Here is a 19816-nt window from a genome sequence, read left to right on the forward strand (position 1 = left end):
CAGTACATCAATATTAAACGAAATCTACAGGTTTCGAAAACGACGCCATCATATTATGCGTGTCTCTCTGAAGTTTAGGCATTCGGTCTTGCCACGACCCCTGTAAAGAGTTCAAAGAAAACAGCGGAACGACTCAAATTTGTATCTTATACAGTACGTTTATTAAGGTACGGTGCATCTAATTTTAACTTTGCGATGCTTCTATTTAATAGCCTTTCGGTGGTAATTTGCTTTTATTAAATTGACTCTTCTTACTGGCATTGGTTGTCCATCTGTCGACGCCCAGATGCAGCGCTTTCTTCATAAATGCTTACATTCATTTGACATTGTTGGAATAGCACACCAATTTTATTTGATTAAAGAGTCTGAAGAAAGGTTCACGAAAAATCTTAAAAAGTACTTTACAGATAAAATTAAATTACTGCCTTTTGCTGTTTTAACATTAAGGCTATAACTACAGTCTCATGCCAGACCGCATTAGTACAGCAGGTCACGGTTTTGGTCTCCCTAAGGTTGGATATACTGTAGAATAGCAGTTTTATTATAATAAAAACAGATCAATTTTTATGGAATAATTTGAATTTGTCAGTGTGTCTGTGTTTACATGAACTTTAGCTTGGTATAGATATTCTTTAATAATAATAATAATAATAATTAAAAAGCATCATTATGATTATAATCATTAAACATTATAATCTCATTATAGCAAGGTTCTTAACACCGCGCAAAGAAAAAACTTGCTCCTTTGAACTGAATAATAATTTGAAACTGACGAAAAGTTTTCAGGGCAGTCCAGCTCACAAAACTATGTGATTGCCTTACAAATGTTGAAAACCCTTAGAAGCACTGACCACATCAGCGGACGTCTTCAGAATTAACAGTGACACAAATGGAGACCATTAAAACAGAGAACAAGAAGCAATCATTTACACAAAAGGTTGGGGAGTAAGGTGTAAGCTGCTCAGCCATGTTGTTGAATCCAATAACCTGACCTCTCTCAATAAATACTCGATAATTACTACTTACCAAGCAGACTGGATGGGCTGAATGACCTATTGTAACTGCTCTTGTGTATATGTGATTGACAGTGTTCAATTGATGACTTGTTTACAGTATTTTCTTCTCTATTTTATCATTAAAAATTAATTTACAACACTCAAGAAGATACTACAGAAGATCTCACATACGTACAGTACCTCCAGCTTAAAGGTATAAAGTATAAAGGCATAGGTTCTTAATCAACATCTTACTGTAGTTAACTCTAGGTAATAACCACACCAGACTTTGTAGCATTGCAAAATGTGTTTCATAGAATTATTGGATGGTGTTTCAATGTCTCATTATGGAAAACAATCTTGTCACTATTTCTTTCTAAAGCAAAAGGAAACCTTCTTACAAATCAACAGTGTGTCCCAGATTGCCTAACAGAGTATCACACAAGAGCTGTTGGGATTCTTTATCCTGCAGTGCCCACAGTGTGCTTTTCTTCTTTACTCTTTGAGTCTAAAGGTAGCAAAGACACTGCTTTTAGACAATGTCCACAATGTCTCCTGTCAGCACAGCTAGTGTGGCTGCATGTCCTCTTCTTGGGAACTAAGACTTGGGGTCTGAAGCCTGTTTATACACTTTTTATGTGGTGTTTATATGCTGTTTCTTTAACAATTCGGGGGAGAGTTTTCCATATATTTGGCCTATAGAAATATACTGTAAAGCACTAACGGATGTGAAGAGATTGCTACTCTTAAAACGATCCATGTGGTTGTTTACAGTTTTAGTTTTGGGTGTCTTCTCATCTCTCACAGGATGTCAGATTCAGACGATTATGAAAACTATGATTTCTACCAGAGAACAACCCTGGAACAGCAGGGTCAAGCTCGGGGAAGAAATGTTCAGCCAGGTAAACCTCTTACTCAAACAGCAGGCCTGCCTACCTTCTGAAAACTGTATCCTTATGAAATGAGCTTTTTCAATAATACTTCAGATAATTATTGTTATTTATTCATCAACAGAGTTTAATGTTGTAGGTAAAAAAAAATGCTGATATTAATTAACCATGTACAGTACATTTTAATTTGTAAAGTTGGATTGTTAAATATGTTTATATAAATATGCCCTAAACAAAAATGCTATGGAGGTACTCTATGGAGATGTTCTTAGTTCATAAGAATGTAGTTCATAAGAAAGATAGTTGCACAAACTACTCATACTATATATAAAGTGTGTAATCAGCAATATTCAATGGAGTTATCTATTTAACTTGATATATAAAGACATGTTGGAGTCTCAGTTCAAAAGTATAATTGCAGTGAAACATTATAACACTTTAAATCTAGAGGTTCCTAATAGGCCTTCATTCTTAATTCTTGTGCAGATATTTCTTGTAGATAATGGGACATCACAGACAAATGGAACAAGATATTTAATCATGCTGTACTCTGGCAAGCCAATATGCAATTGTAGTAGATTTTTTTAAAGAGTACACTATGTAACTCCAGTTCTTTTTGGAACAAGAGTTGGTCCAATAAAACAGAAAAGAGTTTAAGTTCTATTACTACAGTATGTTGTAAACAGATTCCAGGGTTAAGCAACAAATCTCTTTCCTCTCTATCCTGATGAGAACATGTATCACCTTCTTTGGCTCCACCACTTGTGCTGGAATCCAGTAGTGAATGAATCCAATAGTAATCATATTATAATACAATAACCAGGTGAAGTGTGCTAGATATTTTGAGCCAGCTGACTCACTACACAGCAGCTGAGATGGAGCAGTAAGAATTTTGACCAATTGAATTAAGATGGAACTTTAAGAAGAGCAGATTATACAGTACAAGCCTTGAGTGGAATTCATCCTGGATACAGGGGTAATCAATCCTTTTGAAAAGTGTCATGGGATCTGTAATGATCAAGTAGTCAGAATCTTGGCTTGAGGTTTCATGTGGCACCTCCAACAGCACAGTGTCCCCAGTTGCCTTTTAATAACCGGGGCTTACATTTAGAAATGTTGGTTGAGAGGGGGAGAAGACAACCCACTGGTCCTCCAAAACCACTTACAGTACAGCAGCAGCCTGGTTTTATCTGGGGTGTCCTGCTCCAATACCAAACAGGCCCAGCCTTGATGAGGCCACCATTTCTCTGCTATTTCTCTTTGGCTGTGTGAACAATCTTTTGGAGGGGGTGGTGATCTCTGCAGTCACTCTCCATATTTCACAGCATCAGTTTGTTCCTGCAGATGAAAGTGCAGACAACAGCGATTACGAAAATGTCGAGACGTATCTGGAGATGACAGAGAGGAGACAAGCTGTGCAGGGAAACAGGCGAGACCTGCCAGGGCAAAGACATGGCCTGACTCCCGAGGAAGCAGAGTGTATGTGTTTGCCCTTAAAAAAAATAAAATTAAGCAAACCGATTCATTCAAACAGCTGGACTGGAAGGTCTCACATAAGACGTCTGGTAATTGCTCGCCAATTCATAGTGAAAATGGAGTTTCAGCTCCTATTCACGGTTAATGAGACTCCACATGAAAGTACATCTCAATTTTTATGCACAGGGTAATAAGAATTCACACTTATGTTTCACATACAGTATAGTGTACAAATGCAAAACACACCTCTAAGGTGCTAATATATAACAGATGGAACTATCAGCCATGCTTTCAAAAATCATTTTAGGAAAGGCATCCCTAAATACTTCCTAAAAGAATTGGAAGTCCAGCAGCAATGTAGAGGAGGTTCATTAGACAATGAATAAAGTAAAAAACAGAAAGGTTGAAGAATTCACTACCAGTCATCTTTTCTGTCTAAATATAGAATTTATCAGTTTTGTCTGCACTGTTGGTGTACAACATTACATTTATGGAAAATATCAGTTCTGTTCAGCATGCTTTATTCATATGTTATGAATGTAGATACAGTATACAGTGTGTTAGTTACAAAGTTAGAAAGGTTTTGAACTGCGCATCATTTGCTGTATTTTCTTAGTGGACACAGGATTATGGTTCATCAGAGTAATATCATGTTGAGTTGAAGACAATCAGATCTCCTCACTTCTATTCATGTTACAATACAGGAGAAACTCTTCCATTTCTTCCATTAACATTGTTGACTGCCCCAAAGATAAAGCAGTTTATAGTTTTTAAACAATTAAAATAAATTGTTTTTTGCTGTTAGTACAGCTGATACGGTAGATTTAAGGTTTTATACGATTCCATTAATACTCCTGCCTATGGAAAATTGTTATAATGACTGTGCAATACTGCCTTTATCAACTTATATTAAGGTACATTATGGTATTATTACTATATTATTTAGTAGAACAGTGAACAGAGAAATAATATAAAACTACTGTATACACATTTGTAAATTCTTACTGCATCTGTGCTTTCCATAACAGAAGCAATTAGTGGGGAAAAATTCATCTTTTTTGATGAATTGCACTTTCAGTTCTTGTGAGACATTTCCTAGATACAAGCAACTTAACCATGACTGTGGTTTTATTAAGCACTGTGTTGCAGATCTGTGTTCAAATACTGATAGTAGTTGTGCAATTTGCTCAAAATAATAGAACAGGGACTGACAGTTTATTTTACATTTCACAAGTTTCTGATTATGTGTCTAAAATCTTGAAGCCTGCTTTGAAGTCAAGCTTTCAATCAACTTATCTCCACCAAGTCACGTGGAATATTTTTTCAAGGTCATTTGAAAGACGTGATTCAAAGTAAAGTTTTTAGACCAGGATAGAAGTAATAAAATAAGTAGACAGGACAGGGATGTGATGGCTGGAATTGGAATAAAACCCCCAAATATCCAGCAGTCCATTTGGCTCTGATCCTGGTCTAAAGTCAGTGTCTGTTACAGTATATTGGAGTTCATAACTTATGTTCAGGAGGAACTTTTCTCCCTTGTGGTGACTGCTCAGCAACCCTTCCACAGCCACTTGGTCAAATCCATCCACCCATTTTCTAAGTGCTTCAGTCCCAGGGAAGTCAGAGCCTCTCGGCAAGCATCAGGGGGGAGGTAAGGTACACCGTGGAGAGGGCAGACACAGACACGAACACACACTGACACCTGGCCCATTTTTTCCAGAAGCAAATTAACCTAACTGTATGTATTAAGATAATGAAATCAGAGCACAAACACGGGGAGCACATACAAACTGCATGCAGACAGAACCCCAGGAATTGAGCCTAATGCTGTGAGACAGCCATGCTTAACCACTGGACCACCATGCTGCCCCATAAAACATACTGTAATAAAAAACACTTCATACATACAGTAATAGGGCTAGACTTTAACAACTCAATTAATCATCTACTGTAGGTAATCTTCAGTTTATCTCAGAATGAGATCTATCTCACCCTCTAATGATTCTTAAAATAGACACATCAGAGGAAGTGAGCACATTTCCAGTGGAAAAAACACATTTAAACTCATACTGTATATGCACCCTATTTAAAATTTACACAATAATTGCAAAACAAAATGCAAGGTGCATATCTGATGACAGATAAGGCAGAATTGAATAACATATCCATACCGTTTCAAAAAAAGCTTTTACAGTGTTAATAGTTAATCGGTACATTACAGTACTGTATGCTATAGAACATGGATAAACTACGATATAAATAATAATAACTGATATGTTAATGCTTCTGATAAATACTGTATATCCTGTTATCAAACACCCTTTTTAATCATTATATCTAAAAAATATTTTCAAAATAATAAATTATTGTGTTCAGCATTTTGTTTCTTCACTGCTATATATGAAAATGCATTTTTAGCACGTTTAAATCAGGAAAGCTTTCAGTTGTTTTTGTGAGGATTCATAACTTCTATTCTAGAGCCTGACGTTATCTATCATGAGACACCTCCTCTGAAAGCTGCCACATTAATAGGCTTTCTTGAACAGGAGAACATCCAGAGCAGTAAACAGTTGCATGAGGAAATTTGGATTGAATTAATTGTCTTGGCTCACAGTTTTATCCAAAGCTACACAAGAGATGAAAACTCCCAACCTTTATTTACATAAAACTTTTAACTTAAATTTACACTTTTTGAGGGCCTTCATGGTGGTGCAATGGTTAGCTTTGCTTCCTGGGGCCCTGGGTGCAATTCCTGGAGTGTGGAGTGTTTATGTTCTCCCCTTGTTCGTATGGGTTTGCTCCAGGTGGTCTGGACTTCTCTCTCAAAGACATGCTGGTCCAAAGACATGCTAGTAGGTTAATTGGCTTCTGGAAAAGGAGGTCCTGGTGTGAGTGTGTGCATGTTTGTATCTCTGTGTCTGCTTTGCAATGGACTGGCATCTCATCTAAGATATATCCTACCTTGTGCCCATTGCTTGCCAGGATAGGCTCTGGCTCCCCAGTGATCCAAGACTGGCTACACCAGTTAGAAAATAGATGAATGGATCATACGAAATATCTCTCTTTAGCCGCACAATAGTAGTATCCCCACATGGGATTAGAACAAATGACCTAACTAACATTCCCTGAAATAAACTAAGTGTGTACACTGAGTACGGAAGACTGTACCACCTGTACCTGTTGTAAAACATTGTATGTTTCCAGGCTCTGCTGTGTGGATGAACCCCATTTGTCTTCACATTCTCTTGTTGATAGTCATCTTCATCTGGACAGTCCTCATCATAGTGGTCTTTACAAAATGTGAGTATTAGAAAGAACTTATAAATAAAGTACCAATATGAGTCAGTTAAGGCAACAAATTAATGTTATTCATATGTTATATATTCATATACTGTGGTGGTGAAACTGAAGCTGCTTTTTTGAACAATGATCAAAGTTTTCTGGTCAATCTAAGTCCCTATCCTCACTTTTCCTTGCTTATGGTAATGAGCTTTGAATAGTGTCTAAAAGAATGAGATCTCAGGTACAAGTGGCGATTTGAGGTTTCTCCGTAGGGCTTCTGGGTTTACTCTCCCTGACAGGGTGAGGAGCTCAGCAGTCCAGGAGGATCCTGGCGTAGAGTCACTGCTCCTCTGGATCGAGAGGAGCCAGTTGAGGTAGTTTGGGCATCAGGTGAGGATAAGCCCCCCGGCGCCTCCTGTGGGAGGTATTCCAGGCACAGCACACTGGTAAGAGTCCCGGGGGCACAACCAGGACACACTGGAGGGATTCTGTCTCTCTGCTGGCCTGGGAGTGCTGGGGAGTTCCCCAGGAGGACCTGAAGATTGTTGCTGGGTAAAGGAAAATCTGGACTGTTCTGCCCAGAGGGTCTTCACCATGACTCTCACCAGGAGTAAGAGGATAGAAATTGAGATGAGATACTGTATATTGTGTTGAATTGTACATGTACAGCACGGGATATACAGCACAGTGAAAATATTTCAACTTATTGTTGCTTTCTGGGTTTTCATTAAGTGTTTGGGTAACACTTTTAGACAACAATATTTTTACCTTTACGTACACACACATGGCACAGAGTAGTTGACACTTAATTTTAACTGTGGACCTTTAAATGTACAGTATGCATTTGTTTTTTACTGCCTGGGAATATATGTACGATATGGTTTTCTAAGCTACACTTGGTATGCTGTCATGCTTATTAATCCATCCATTTTCTAACCGCTCTTTCCAATTCAGAGTTATGGGACACTAAATGTATTCTCTTCAATGTTTAAAGAGTAGTTAAAAGCTTTGTACAGTACGTGTTTCTGAAGTTTCACATCAAGACTAACAGATATTAGAAAGCTTTAGAAAGCTGTCATTTTTACTTGTCACAGAAACGGCGAATACAATATGCATTTAATCTGGGAATGCTTACTTACTTACTAACTGTACTTCATTTAGTAATAATAATAATAATAATAATAATAATAATAATAATAATAATAATTATCATTATTATTATTATTATTATTTTCACTCTCCATTATACTCTCAGTTGTCACTGCAAATGGAATTCAGAAATAAAAAGAAATCTAAGCCCCCACCATTTTATTTCTGCCGTTCAAATCCTGTCTACACATTCTGAGCTCTGCCCACCTTGTTAACAGCACTGGGGAAAAGGTCATTTCTATAAAAATGAGCACAGACCTGTAGGCTGGAGAATACTTATTTTTAGTAGCTGGGTATATTTCCTGCATGTAAAGTAGGGCTGACATACTGTATAGTACAACTTGGTTCTTATTGGGTCATCTGCCCCTATTTTCTTTAAGTCTTCTGCTCTTCTATACTCACTGGTTGTTTTTCTGTTTTTAGTCTCTCACGTCTCTTCAGCAGTGAATAAAGTAGAGTCTGAAATCTCCCTACTCAACAACAAAAGTAAGTTAATGCTTTTACTACAAAATATAACACTTATAATTGTACTTCTATTACATCAACTTAAATTCATCATTACAATAATAGTTTACCAGTAAGTGTGCACAGAGCATGAGGTTCGTATTGCTGCCATAGAGTTCCTGGGTTTAGGGTTTGATTCTAGACTACACTGACTGTGTGGAGTCTAAACCATTATACTCAAACCCTGATCTGTTTTCATCTGCCATGTTTCAGACTCTGCACTGACCAAGGAGATTCAGTGGCTGAAAGACTACGGTATGGTATGCTGACGTGCTGATTAATCTATCCATTTTCTAACTGCACTGTCCAGTGCAGAGTTACAGGACAGCAGGAGCCTAGTTGGGAAAGCAATTAGAACAAAACAGGACTCATCCTGGGTGGTACACCAATCCATTGCAGGACACACAGACACTCTCTCATACACACTCACACCAGGGCCAGTTTTCCTAGAATCCACTTAACTCATCAGTCTGTTTTTAGACTGTGAGAAGAAACCCTGGCAAACACAGGGAGAACATACAGTACAAGCTCCAAGCAGATACAGTAGCAGCCCACGTTTGGAATTAAACCCAGGACCCCAGCGCTGCAAGGCAGCAATGCAAACAATAGCACCAACATGCCACCCAGTCATGCTGATCAACCCCCACTTCAAAATAAGCTGATTTTAATTTGAATGGCAATTGGCAGTGATACATACTGCATGTATTAGGACACTGAAACTGTGGAAATGTACTGTAAGACATTATTGTAGGTAAATGTATGATAAAACATGGAAATACTAGGAAATACAGAAAACAATGGGATGGTAGAATAGAATCATGAAACTCTAAAGTGTGTCACTATACTCAAACCCTGGTCTGCATGTTCTTCCAATCTCCCATTGAGAAAAGTGTATGTTTTCAGTGTTTGTTAGTGTGTATGTGTGTTTTGGTATTTATGTGTTTGTTAGTGTTGGTTTTAGTGCAGCTCAAAGCACAAGTAAACTATTGACAGCATTGTACAGGCAGTACAAAGACCTGATGTGTTTAACAGTACAGTTGATCAGTAATGAGGAACATGTTCTCCAAATGAAATTCTGCCACGGTTTTAACAATACAACAAATTATTATTACTTAATTATCATGATGTATTATGAAGTGTATGCCTTAGCGTTTCTATTCAAACTGTACAAGGCCGTTTCAGAATGTTCTGAGTGCAGACTCAGCAGTGTTGTGGCCCTGTGTTCAGTTCCTAGGCTACTGTCTTCATGGGGTTTGTTTGTTCTTCTTGCGTTCACATGGGTTTCCGCCTGGTGTTCAGGTTTCCTTCCACAGTTCAAACTGTGCTGGTAGACTTATTGGCTTCTCGGAAAACTGTCCCTGATGTGAGTGTGTGCATATCTGTGTCTGTCTAATCCACTGATGGGGCCTACCTTTTGAATGTTTTCAATGTGTTGTATTCTCATGAAGTGGAGTAAACCCAGTTACTTTCAGTAACTCCTTGACAGGAAAGAGACATGAACATGAAAATGAACCTTCTCTACTGGAAATCTTTTGAATGTTTTCAGACTGGTGATTGTTGTATTCTCACAAAGCAGAGTAAGCCCTGTTACTTTCAGTATCTCCTTGAGAGAAAGGAAAGGGGTACGAAAATGAGCATTTGAAAAAGATTCTCTTTCTCTTCTTTCTTTTTTTTGCTGTAGCGTGTGCTGCGAAACTCTGTCCCTGTGACTGGGCCCAGATCAATGGGACATGCTATTACCTTTCAAAAAATTCAACAGACTGGAGTGGAGCTAAACAGAACTGCAAGGCTCTGGGCTCTAACCTCACTATTGTCTACAGAACAGAAGAACTGGTGAGATTTTGTTGCCATTTATTGACCTGGGATTGAGCTGAACAATTAACAGAAAAACTTTTGGTTTGTCACTTCACCCATCTGTTGTTCATGTACAACTGCTGTACCTATTCAAACACTTCATAGAGGTGGATAAAAACAATTTATAACGTACTGTTATGGAGAGGCCCAGAGATATTGACCTAAATTTGTTGTTGCTAATTTATTTTAATTAATTATTTAATTTTTTTCCAAACCTACAGTATGTACATTACTGGAGCAATTCAGGAGAAGTATGTTTCACCTGGGATTTGAACACACAGCCTGTACTTAATTGGACTGGACAGTATTTAGTTATTTAATTTAATTATTGGTGGTGGGTTAAAAAGGCACCTTCTCACATAAGCACAATTATTAAGGTTTGGTTGCATAAAGAGTTTTCATGGGATTAGTTGGCTTTCAGTGGGAAATTGGTGAGGTGTGTTCAGATACCAGAGCTACTTCAGTCTTAGGAGAGGCGTCACACCTGCCTCCCAATGATCAAATGAAATGCGTACCTTTATGGTAGCTTAAATCAAAGTTGTTTTAAAAAATCCTCTGATCACAAAAATACCTATATTTCTGAAAATGTCTATTCTTAAAGTGGACAGGATCTTTTTTTTTCTGAAGCCCACAGTGCTCTAAGTCTTAAATGATGTTTTTTTTATTATCAGGAACACTTAAGCAACATAATTTGTTGGCTGACAGACATCGATCTTAAAGGAAACAAGAGTTGGCTGAATGGGACCCCTGGTAAAAGGAATCAGATGTAAGTACTGACAGCATTTGCTGCATTTCTTTTATTGGGGGGACACTGAATTCTGGAAGCTTGCATCACGTTTCTCCAATTTCAAAATATACAGTGGGTCTAGAATCAGACAGGCTAACGAATGCCATTTACAGGCCAAAATTGTTTGTCCGAGTACAGCTGGATGCCTCATTGCATTTTAGAAAAGCATTTTATGAGTATCTATTGCTGCCACACAACTATGTGTATTATTTTAGGTTATTTTGCTTGTTTTGGGAATATTGACTGAAACTGTGAACGGGTTTTAAAAATAATCCCATCTAACTAACTTGGAACACCCATTGCTGTAGATCATCTGGCATACAGCATCTGAGCTTTTACTGGATGAGTTAATCAACGATGTAAAAGGATGATGAGTAGCAGTGCCCTATGATGACATGTAAGCACATGACACTGATCATTATGATACATACTGTACTATAAGCATATACTGTACTGTATACGCTTATGTTCTAAGACCTACTGGTTTCATGCTCCTATGTGCAGAGTGGAAAAACTTTTTACTGCTCAGCTATTGGATTGCAATAGAGCTCAACAGTGCAGGACATTTTGCAGAGATGAACATGACTGGATTGGATTTGCTGGACTAGATTTTCTGTATTGTATTGATATCTTGTAGTGTATACCTTGTATTGATATTAAACACTGCAACTATGACATCAAGAGATGGTCCCAATTTCCCCTTGCGAGTCATTCTGAATACAACAACAGATCCATATCAAAGTACAACTTGCTGTAAATAGCTTAGCAAGTCCTTCTTCATATACAGTAGTGCATTTTAGAGTTTGCTTTAGAAAAGCAGGATGTACAGTTTTAAACATTTAAGCCAGAATTTGTTCTGCTGGGATCCAAACTATTTTCTGGGACCAAAAAAAATATTCATATAATAGAAAGCCTTTGATTTTCAATTCAGATCTAGATATTTACAACAATAACAGTAAACCTTTAACAATAATATAAAGCTATAACTATTGCATTAGCATATACTGTAACTCCAACCCATTTCTAAATCGAACTGGCTCCCATTAAAATTTTGCTGTACTACAACTGCTCCCAAAAGACACTGGAAGGTCAACCATCATATTATCTTAAGGAATTATTGCTAAAGTACAATCTGATTTTCTCATTCAGGTCTTCTGACTTTGCCAAAGAGCTGGATCCACACAATGGGCCTTAGAGACTTCTCACTCTTCCCAAGACCACTCTCCACTTTATGGCTAATGGAGCCTTCTCACTCTGCCTAACACCAGGCTCCATACAATGCACAATACTTGTGTCCAGCAACATATCTGTGGAACTTGCTGGCCTAACCCATCAGAGACTCAGCATCTGCCAACAGTTTAACACTTATCATTACAGTTGATCTGCATTATCATTACAGTTTTAATACCTTTAATTTTACTATATTATTTTTTTATCTTATGTTAAATTAATTACATTTGAGGGGGTGTGTAATGTTTGAAAAAAACATTTATGAATTAAATGGAATCTTGATACCACTTCTCTAGTGTGTGTTATGATCACAGAACTGTTTCTTGTTTCACCTTTTTTAAAGTGCCTTAATAGCATTCTTGTTATTTCCTACCAGTAAAAGTGTATAACGAATGTTTGTCGAACTATATGTCTACATTATGGTCTTCAGTCTTTTTAATGTGTTAGAAATGGACGAAGATATAATGGGCTTGCGTTTAACCTTTTCCCAACATTCTGTAACAGCAGTCAGGAAAAAGAAATTGCAGATTTCTGCCAGAAGGGTGCGCATGTGTTCACGGTCTCCCTGTGCAGCTGTTCATGACAGCGAGACTTACAATACTTGCCCTACTGTTTTCCCACCAACTATTTGTAATAAACATGTCTAAGTACAGAGTATGTTCACAGCTCTGTAAATATGTCTATCTTTGTCAAAAGACACAAAGGTTACAATTGAGGTCTATTTAGGAGGAGGTTTTTGTTACCCAAGCACCACAAAATACTGTAAAACTAACCAATTTGATCAGTTTTGAACAAGAGAAATAGCCTCTGTTTGAAATACGCTTGCTTCCCATGTTTACAGAAAAGCTCAGTTTCATAATGAAGCAAAGAAGAAATTTTGCATTTGTATGTCCTATGTATTTTCTGTTTTTTTAGAAAATGTATTCATTTCTACTGGAAGTAATAAATCTTATGTTTAAGTGTTCTAATCATTAAGATTGTATTATTTCATGTGGATTGCTGACGTTTGCTTGTTGTACCATTTATATCGCTCATAAAAATAGTAAAAACAGTAGATTTGTTACCATTTATTTCTAGATCACCAGAGAACGGTTGGTTACTTGTTACGCATTTTAGTTACATTTACATTTACACTTAGTGCAATGGTTAGCATTGTTGCCTTGCAGAGCTGAGGTCCTGGGATCAATTCTGGAGCTGGGGTGCTATCTGCATGGAGTATGTATGTTCTCCCTGCGTATATGTCAGTTTCCTCCAGGTGCACTAGTTTCTTCTCGCAGTCCAAAGACATACTGGTAGGTTAATTGGCTTCTGGGAGAAATTACCTTGGTGTGAGTATATGCAATAGACTGGTGTCTCTTCTACATTGTATCTACAGTAGGCTTGTGCCTGTTGAGATGGGCTCTGGCTCCTCTGTGACCCAGTAGTAGACAAGCAGGTTATAAAATGTATGGATGTCTTTCAATGTAGCCACTTCACCCCCCAAAAAGTACCATCTGGTAAACGTTACTGGAGCATCCGGGCCCGGACTACCAGACTCCGGGTTTTTACCCACACACTATCAAACTATTAAACTCCCAGCCTCTCTCACCCACAATCTGAACCCTTACAGTGCCTTCTCTCTTTATCACAACTCAAACACACATTGAAATCTACCTCTACCTCACATGTCAAGAAGTTCACTCCCCATCATTTTCTATCCTTTATTTCATTCTGTTGTTGTTTGAGTTTGCACAACTGATGTTGTTTTGCACATTACCTGTTTTCTGCTGTTGTTTTGCACTTTATCTATTTTTGTTTTGCACATTGCCTGTTGTCTCTGTCTTTCTTTTCTTATACAATTGTATTGTTGTTTTTTTTTTGTACTACTTAATGTCTAAGAGCTAGCTAAATAGCATTTCGTTATACCATATACATGTGTTACATCACACATTTTGCATCACGTTTTCCTGATGTCAACAAATACAGTGGGGTCTAGAATAAGACATGCTAACGAATGGCATGTAAAAGTAAAAATGATTTACTGTACCTGAGTACAGCTGGATACCTAACTGGATGTCTGCTTTACAAAAGCATTTTATGAAAGTCTATTGCTGTCACACAATTACAGATAGGTGCATTATTTGTGGGAATATTAACTGCAACTCTGAATGAATGGTTAAAAATGAGCCCATTTTAACCTGGGGCACCCATTGCTGTATTTCACCTGACATATCAGGGCTTTTGCTGGATGAGTTAATTAATGTTCCGTAGTTAAAGGGATGATGAGTAGCTGTGCCCCATGGGTGACTTGAAAGCCCATAACACTGCTCATTACTGTACACATATGATTACTTCCTAATACCTATGTGTACTACCATACAAAGGGTGCCTTTGGGGTACAAAATATATTTTATGTGCAGAGAGGAAAAAACGTATTGCTTATCAACTGCAGGAGTGACAAAAAGTGCAGGCAATGAAGATTATGGGGAGGTAAACAGTGCTGTATTGAATACTGTAACTCACCTCGTATTGATATTAAATGCTAGATATGCAAGATCACGAGAAAGTCCCAGCTTCTCCTTACATAAAACTCACCCCACGGGCCTGCGTGTCTAGATTCTTATCTGAATGCAACAGCTACTCATGCTTCTGTATTAAAGTACAACTTGCTGTAAAAAGTTTAGCAAGTCCTTCTTCTTGTCACATGTCATACTTTGCTTAAGAAATGCAGGTTATGTTAGCATTGGAATCAGAATTTGTTCTGTTGTGTTCCAAACAATTTTCTAGAACAGGAAAAAACGCTGTATATAATATAACCTGTGTGTTTTAATTCAGACCTAGATATTTCCAATAATAATGTTATGTTAATAATGTTATATGTTATATGTTATATGTACTGTATCTGCATATAAATCCCACTGATTTCTAAATTGCTGTTTTATGAGCTTGTAAATTTCATCTTTCCAACATGCAGTTGAACATTAGTCAGTGAAAAGACATTGCAATTCGCAGCCACAAGGGGACACGTGTGTTCACTTTCTCTCCTCACAGCTATTCCCCAGAGCGAAGCTTACTGTATTTCATATTTCTCACCAAGCAGTAAACACATCTAAATTAAAAGTATTTTCACAGCTCTTTGGCACAAAGATTTCAGTTTTGTGTTTGTATAGGAGGAGGTTCGTGTTACCCAAACACCACAAAGTACTGTAAAAGTAACCAACTCAATACTTTCTGAACAAGCAAAATAGCCACTGTTTGAAATACACTTGCTTTCCATGTTTACAGAAGAGCTCAGCTGCATAATGAATCAAAGAAGAAATAATTTGCTTTCGTGTCTCCCATGTATTTTCTGTTTTTGTACAAAATGCCTCAATTCCACTGGAAGAAATAAATCTCATTTTTTAAAATGTTCTAAACTTGTACTGTATGTAGGCTATTGAATTTCGCAAGGATTGCTGGCATTTGTTTGTTGTGCCATTTGTATCGCTCATAAAAAAAGTAAAAACAGTAGATTTGTTACCATTTATTTCTAGATCACCAGTGTTGGTTACTAGTTAAGCATTTTAGTTACATTGTCTTTCAATGTGGTAGTACAATAGTGCAGTGGTTAGCATTGTTGCCTTGCAGAGCTAGGGCCCTGGGATCAATTCTGGAGCTAGGGTGCTATCTGAATACTTGAAAGGCATGTTTGTGTGGGTTTCCTCCAGGTGCTCTGATTTCCTCCTAAAGTCCAAAGCCATACTGGTACTGTAGGTTAATTGGCTTCTGGGAAAATTGGCTCTGGTGTGAGTGTGTGTGTGTTAACCTGCCATGGACAGCCATCCCATCTAGAGTGTACAGTATCCTGGCTTGTGGTTGTTGGGATAGGCTCAGATTCCCTGTGACCTTATACTAGATAGGCAGATTAGAAAATGGATGGATGTCTTTCAATGTAGCCACTTCACCCCCCAGAAAATAGTCCAAAACCATACCTTACTTTTGATTTGTTTCAATATATTTTCTAATCCAACTATTAAGGTGCCTTCGAACCTGACTGGACCTCTTTCTTGCTTTCCTAGTAGATTTCAGATGGATAACAAGCAAGAAATCAGTCAGTCACTGAGATTCATTTTGACAGACTTTGGGGAAGTGACAGTGTACATTCATGAAGAGGCTTTTGATTTTGCTAAAATAAGTACTGATGATCTGTTTCATAGAAAGGGTAGCTGATGTTAGCATTTTGTAATGAAATGTTTCATTTTCATTTCTTGTGTCCCCTGCTTTGTGTTCAATGAAATGCTGAGTCATGCCTTTTCTGCTTTAATGTTACTTACCCTTCTCCCAGGTTCCTAGTGCCCTGGTGCTCAGTAGGTATCATACATATTACCTCTGATAAATTATAATTGACTCTGACATATTTGTGCCATCACATCTATGACCTGTGGTGGGAATAAAAATGGGAAATCATGTTTCCAGAAGTTTGTATCAACACATTAATAAAGAACATCCTATCAGGTCTACAAGTGAAAGGTTTGCCCTGCCAGACTGTATTGCAGAGCATTTTAGATGAGGGTGCCTAGATTTATAGATCTACGATCACTGAACTTAATCGTGTGCTGGCCTGGGTACAGAGTGTTGGTTTGCACCCATATTAATTTATAGAACAATGCCTGTCCGGTTCCTGATACTGTGTACTAAAAATGTCGGTTCAGCCAAACTTCACTGATTTTTCTTTGATATATTGGGCATATATACTGTATATGTAGGCTGCAAAGGAACAAGTAATAGGTTTATTCCATGCTGAAAAAAAAAGAAGAAAGAAAACACAAGGTTTCGGCCTGAAGAAGGCTCCACGGCCAAAACGTTGTGTTTTCTTTCTTCTTTTTTTCAGCATGGAATAAACCTATTACTTGTTCCTTTGTATATATACTGTATATATTTAGGGACATGTAAAGGTTTATTCCATGTAAAAGAGAAGAAAAAAAACATGGCTGTGGAGCCTCCTTTGGATGTGGATGAATCCTTACTCATGTGAAGGCTCCACAGCCAGAATGTTGTGTTTCTTTTTTTTTCTCTTTCATAATGGAATAAACCTTTACTTGTTCCTTTGCAGCTTAAGCAATGCTGATGCAACTGCCTACTTGATGTTGTTACAGCTTTAGGTGACTGAGAGGATGTTTGTTGAGATGTGGAGGCCCCTTGATCATAATCCATTGTAAAGTTTATCTTGGTATACCTGGGTAAGTTGTAGATTAATATTGTCAATGAGCAGCACAGAAACATACAATGTAAGATCACATTAAGATCACAGAGAGATAAGAAGAAAAGAAACAACAAGAAGGATAAGAGGAGGACAGGAATAGAGAGAAGAGAGGAGTTGGAACCTGAAGCTTGTGGCAGGCAGTAACCCCTATTTCATGATTATACAAACAAAACCTGACTATTTGAACCTTGCTATAGAGAGCTTGCTATTCTGTGTTTTTAGGGTACATTTTTAGAATGGGGAGATAAGCTCTCATTTACTTTGTGGCATCCGGGGTACAGAAAGAGAGACTTAACTGCAGGTTGTATTGCATTTACTGTATTTAGAAGGCGGCTTATCTCTTATTTGGCCTCTGTAGGCATGATTTAAGAGTTTTATACTTAGTAGAGGTCTGAGGGGTTTTCTGGGTGATTAAGATGTTCGGGTTCTTGTAACTTGTAACTTGTACTGTACTGTATGTTGTATGTTTTGTTGTGTGTAGTGTAATTTGTGTCTCGTCATTGTAATAAATACTTGTTTAACCAAGTGTGCCTGGATTATTAATCTTTTCACAAAAGCTGTGCCAGAGAACAAAGAATTAACGTGTCTCTAATTATATCAACCACTCAGGTACTCTATATTCTAGAGCAGGGGTGGGGAACGCTATATAAATTTAAGGCCTGCGAAATCATTTGGTCTGGTCCTGCCAAGGTAACCGCAGGCTTAGAGATGGGCGATAATTCGATAACGATAATTATCGCGATATAATTTTCCTCGATATATAATATAATATAATTTTAACAAAAGTTCGATATATAGGTTTCGGTTTGCATGTTTGTGCATGCGCACAAAATACTGTGCTAGTGCGTGTGTGTTGCAGACCGGGCAGCTAACAGATTTGTTTAATGTTTCTGCTGTTTGGCAAGTGTTGTGTTCTTAAAATAAAGAGTTGTTTAATTTACCAATTAACTGTCTGGTTTCTTCAACTTTCACTCAAAGGAAAAATCTGCCTTTAAACTTGAAAGAAATAATGATTTGACATGTATCGGGATAATTATCGATATCGACTAATATGAAAAATTTTAATGTGATATCGTGATAACATGACGGGACAGACACGTGTGCTTCTCGCCGGCTGCCCTCGGACCATCTGCCTGTATTGCGGTGACTCAGAGGACAGTCAGTGCCAGGCAGGCTGGGAGTGTATACGTTGTGAAAGTGTTAACACACTGTGTTTTACGAACTGCGGAATGAAGTCAAGCAGTTCATGGAGATGAAGGGAAAACCTGTCAGGGAACTCAATGATAGCAAGTGGCTGTTTGATCGACTGTGCTCCAGACTGACCACCGCAAACCTGGAAAAGCAGTTGCAAGTAGCAACATCATCAAAACCAGCTTACATCACATGCCTCACCAAAGAGAGGCAGTTCTAGCCATCACATTAGGGGTGTGTTAATTAAACGTTTGACCAAATATAGCAGGCTAATTTTAAATTGATAATATTGTATGGCCTGCGAATGATGTTATAAATATCCAAATGGCCCTTGGCAGAAAAAAGGTTCCCCACCCCTGTTCTAGAGAAATCACTTACAAGTTGCAGGTTATGAATAATTATTTCATTATTGACTAAACCGCTCGGTCAGTTCCTGATTTTCACCATTTTTGTAACCTCCCATTTGTAACAATATATATTTAAGTGTTGTGACTTGGTTTTTATCATTAAACATTCCTCTTGGATGATTTGTATTATCGTTGTAGTAGATGTCAATTTCTTTATTGTTTTCATCATAGTAACCTCATAATACATAATTCTCATTTCTGAGCTCAGCAACACAAAGAGAGATTTCCTTTTTAAAACTATTCATATAAATTAAGCGTGGGAGTAGGCTTCCTCTGTTAATACCAGAAATGTAAGCTGAGAGCATGGGAAAGTACTGTATTTTTATCTCAAACTGTGTCGTGCTTAAAGCTGTACAAAAACAAATTCAAACAATTTTTCTGAAATTGTTCCAGAAACATAAGAATATCCTATAGCCATGTAAACCTGTGATAGATTGTCAAAAGCATTAACTAGGAAGAGGAAATACTAATTGTATTTACTCATTAAGTAACAGTTTATCAATAATTTATTTGCAATGTATTCTGCTATTTTGCAACATATATATATATGTGTAAATATGAACGCTTCCATTTTTGGTTTGTATGTATGCAAAAAGGTTCACCTACAGTCACAAACATTTAGATGAGCACAATATTCTGTTATGAGAAATGTCACCATTTCACCAAGATCTTCTGTTTTTGATTGTGAAACATTTTAGTTTTTACCTGGACGTCGGCTGCATACAAATGTATACAAGTACATTACAGTGAGCAAATAAACACCTGAAGAAGGCTCCACAGCTGAAATGTTGTGTTTCTTTTATGCTCTTTTTACCACAGAATAAACCTTT

General features: G+C 37.6%; 1 protein-coding gene across 2 annotated transcripts; it reads left to right on the top strand.

The window, feature by feature from the left end:
* The first annotated feature begins 33 nt into the window (after positions 1-33).
* On the top strand, positions 34-12403 carry LOC102698139 (CD209 antigen-like protein E). Of its 2 annotated transcripts, XM_015348992.2 has the most exons (9): positions 34-167; positions 1803-1897; positions 3230-3364; positions 6566-6661; positions 8216-8278; positions 8510-8551; positions 9978-10129; positions 10822-10916; positions 12087-12403. In XM_015348992.2, exons 2-9 carry the CDS (start codon positions 1804-1806, stop codon positions 12130-12132), a joined length of 723 nt encoding a protein of 240 aa, XP_015204478.1. In that variant the 5' UTR covers positions 34-167; position 1803; the 3' UTR covers positions 12133-12403. The 2 variants fall into 2 exon arrangements, with proteins under 2 accessions (XP_015204478.1, XP_015204479.1); XM_015348993.2 differs by lacking the exon at positions 3230-3364.
* The last annotated feature ends 7413 nt before the right edge of the window (positions 12404-19816 follow it).

This window comes from Lepisosteus oculatus, chromosome 11 (genome assembly GCF_040954835.1).
Source record: "Lepisosteus oculatus isolate fLepOcu1 chromosome 11, fLepOcu1.hap2, whole genome shotgun sequence".
Classification (NCBI taxonomy): domain Eukaryota; kingdom Metazoa; phylum Chordata; class Actinopteri; order Semionotiformes; family Lepisosteidae; genus Lepisosteus; species Lepisosteus oculatus.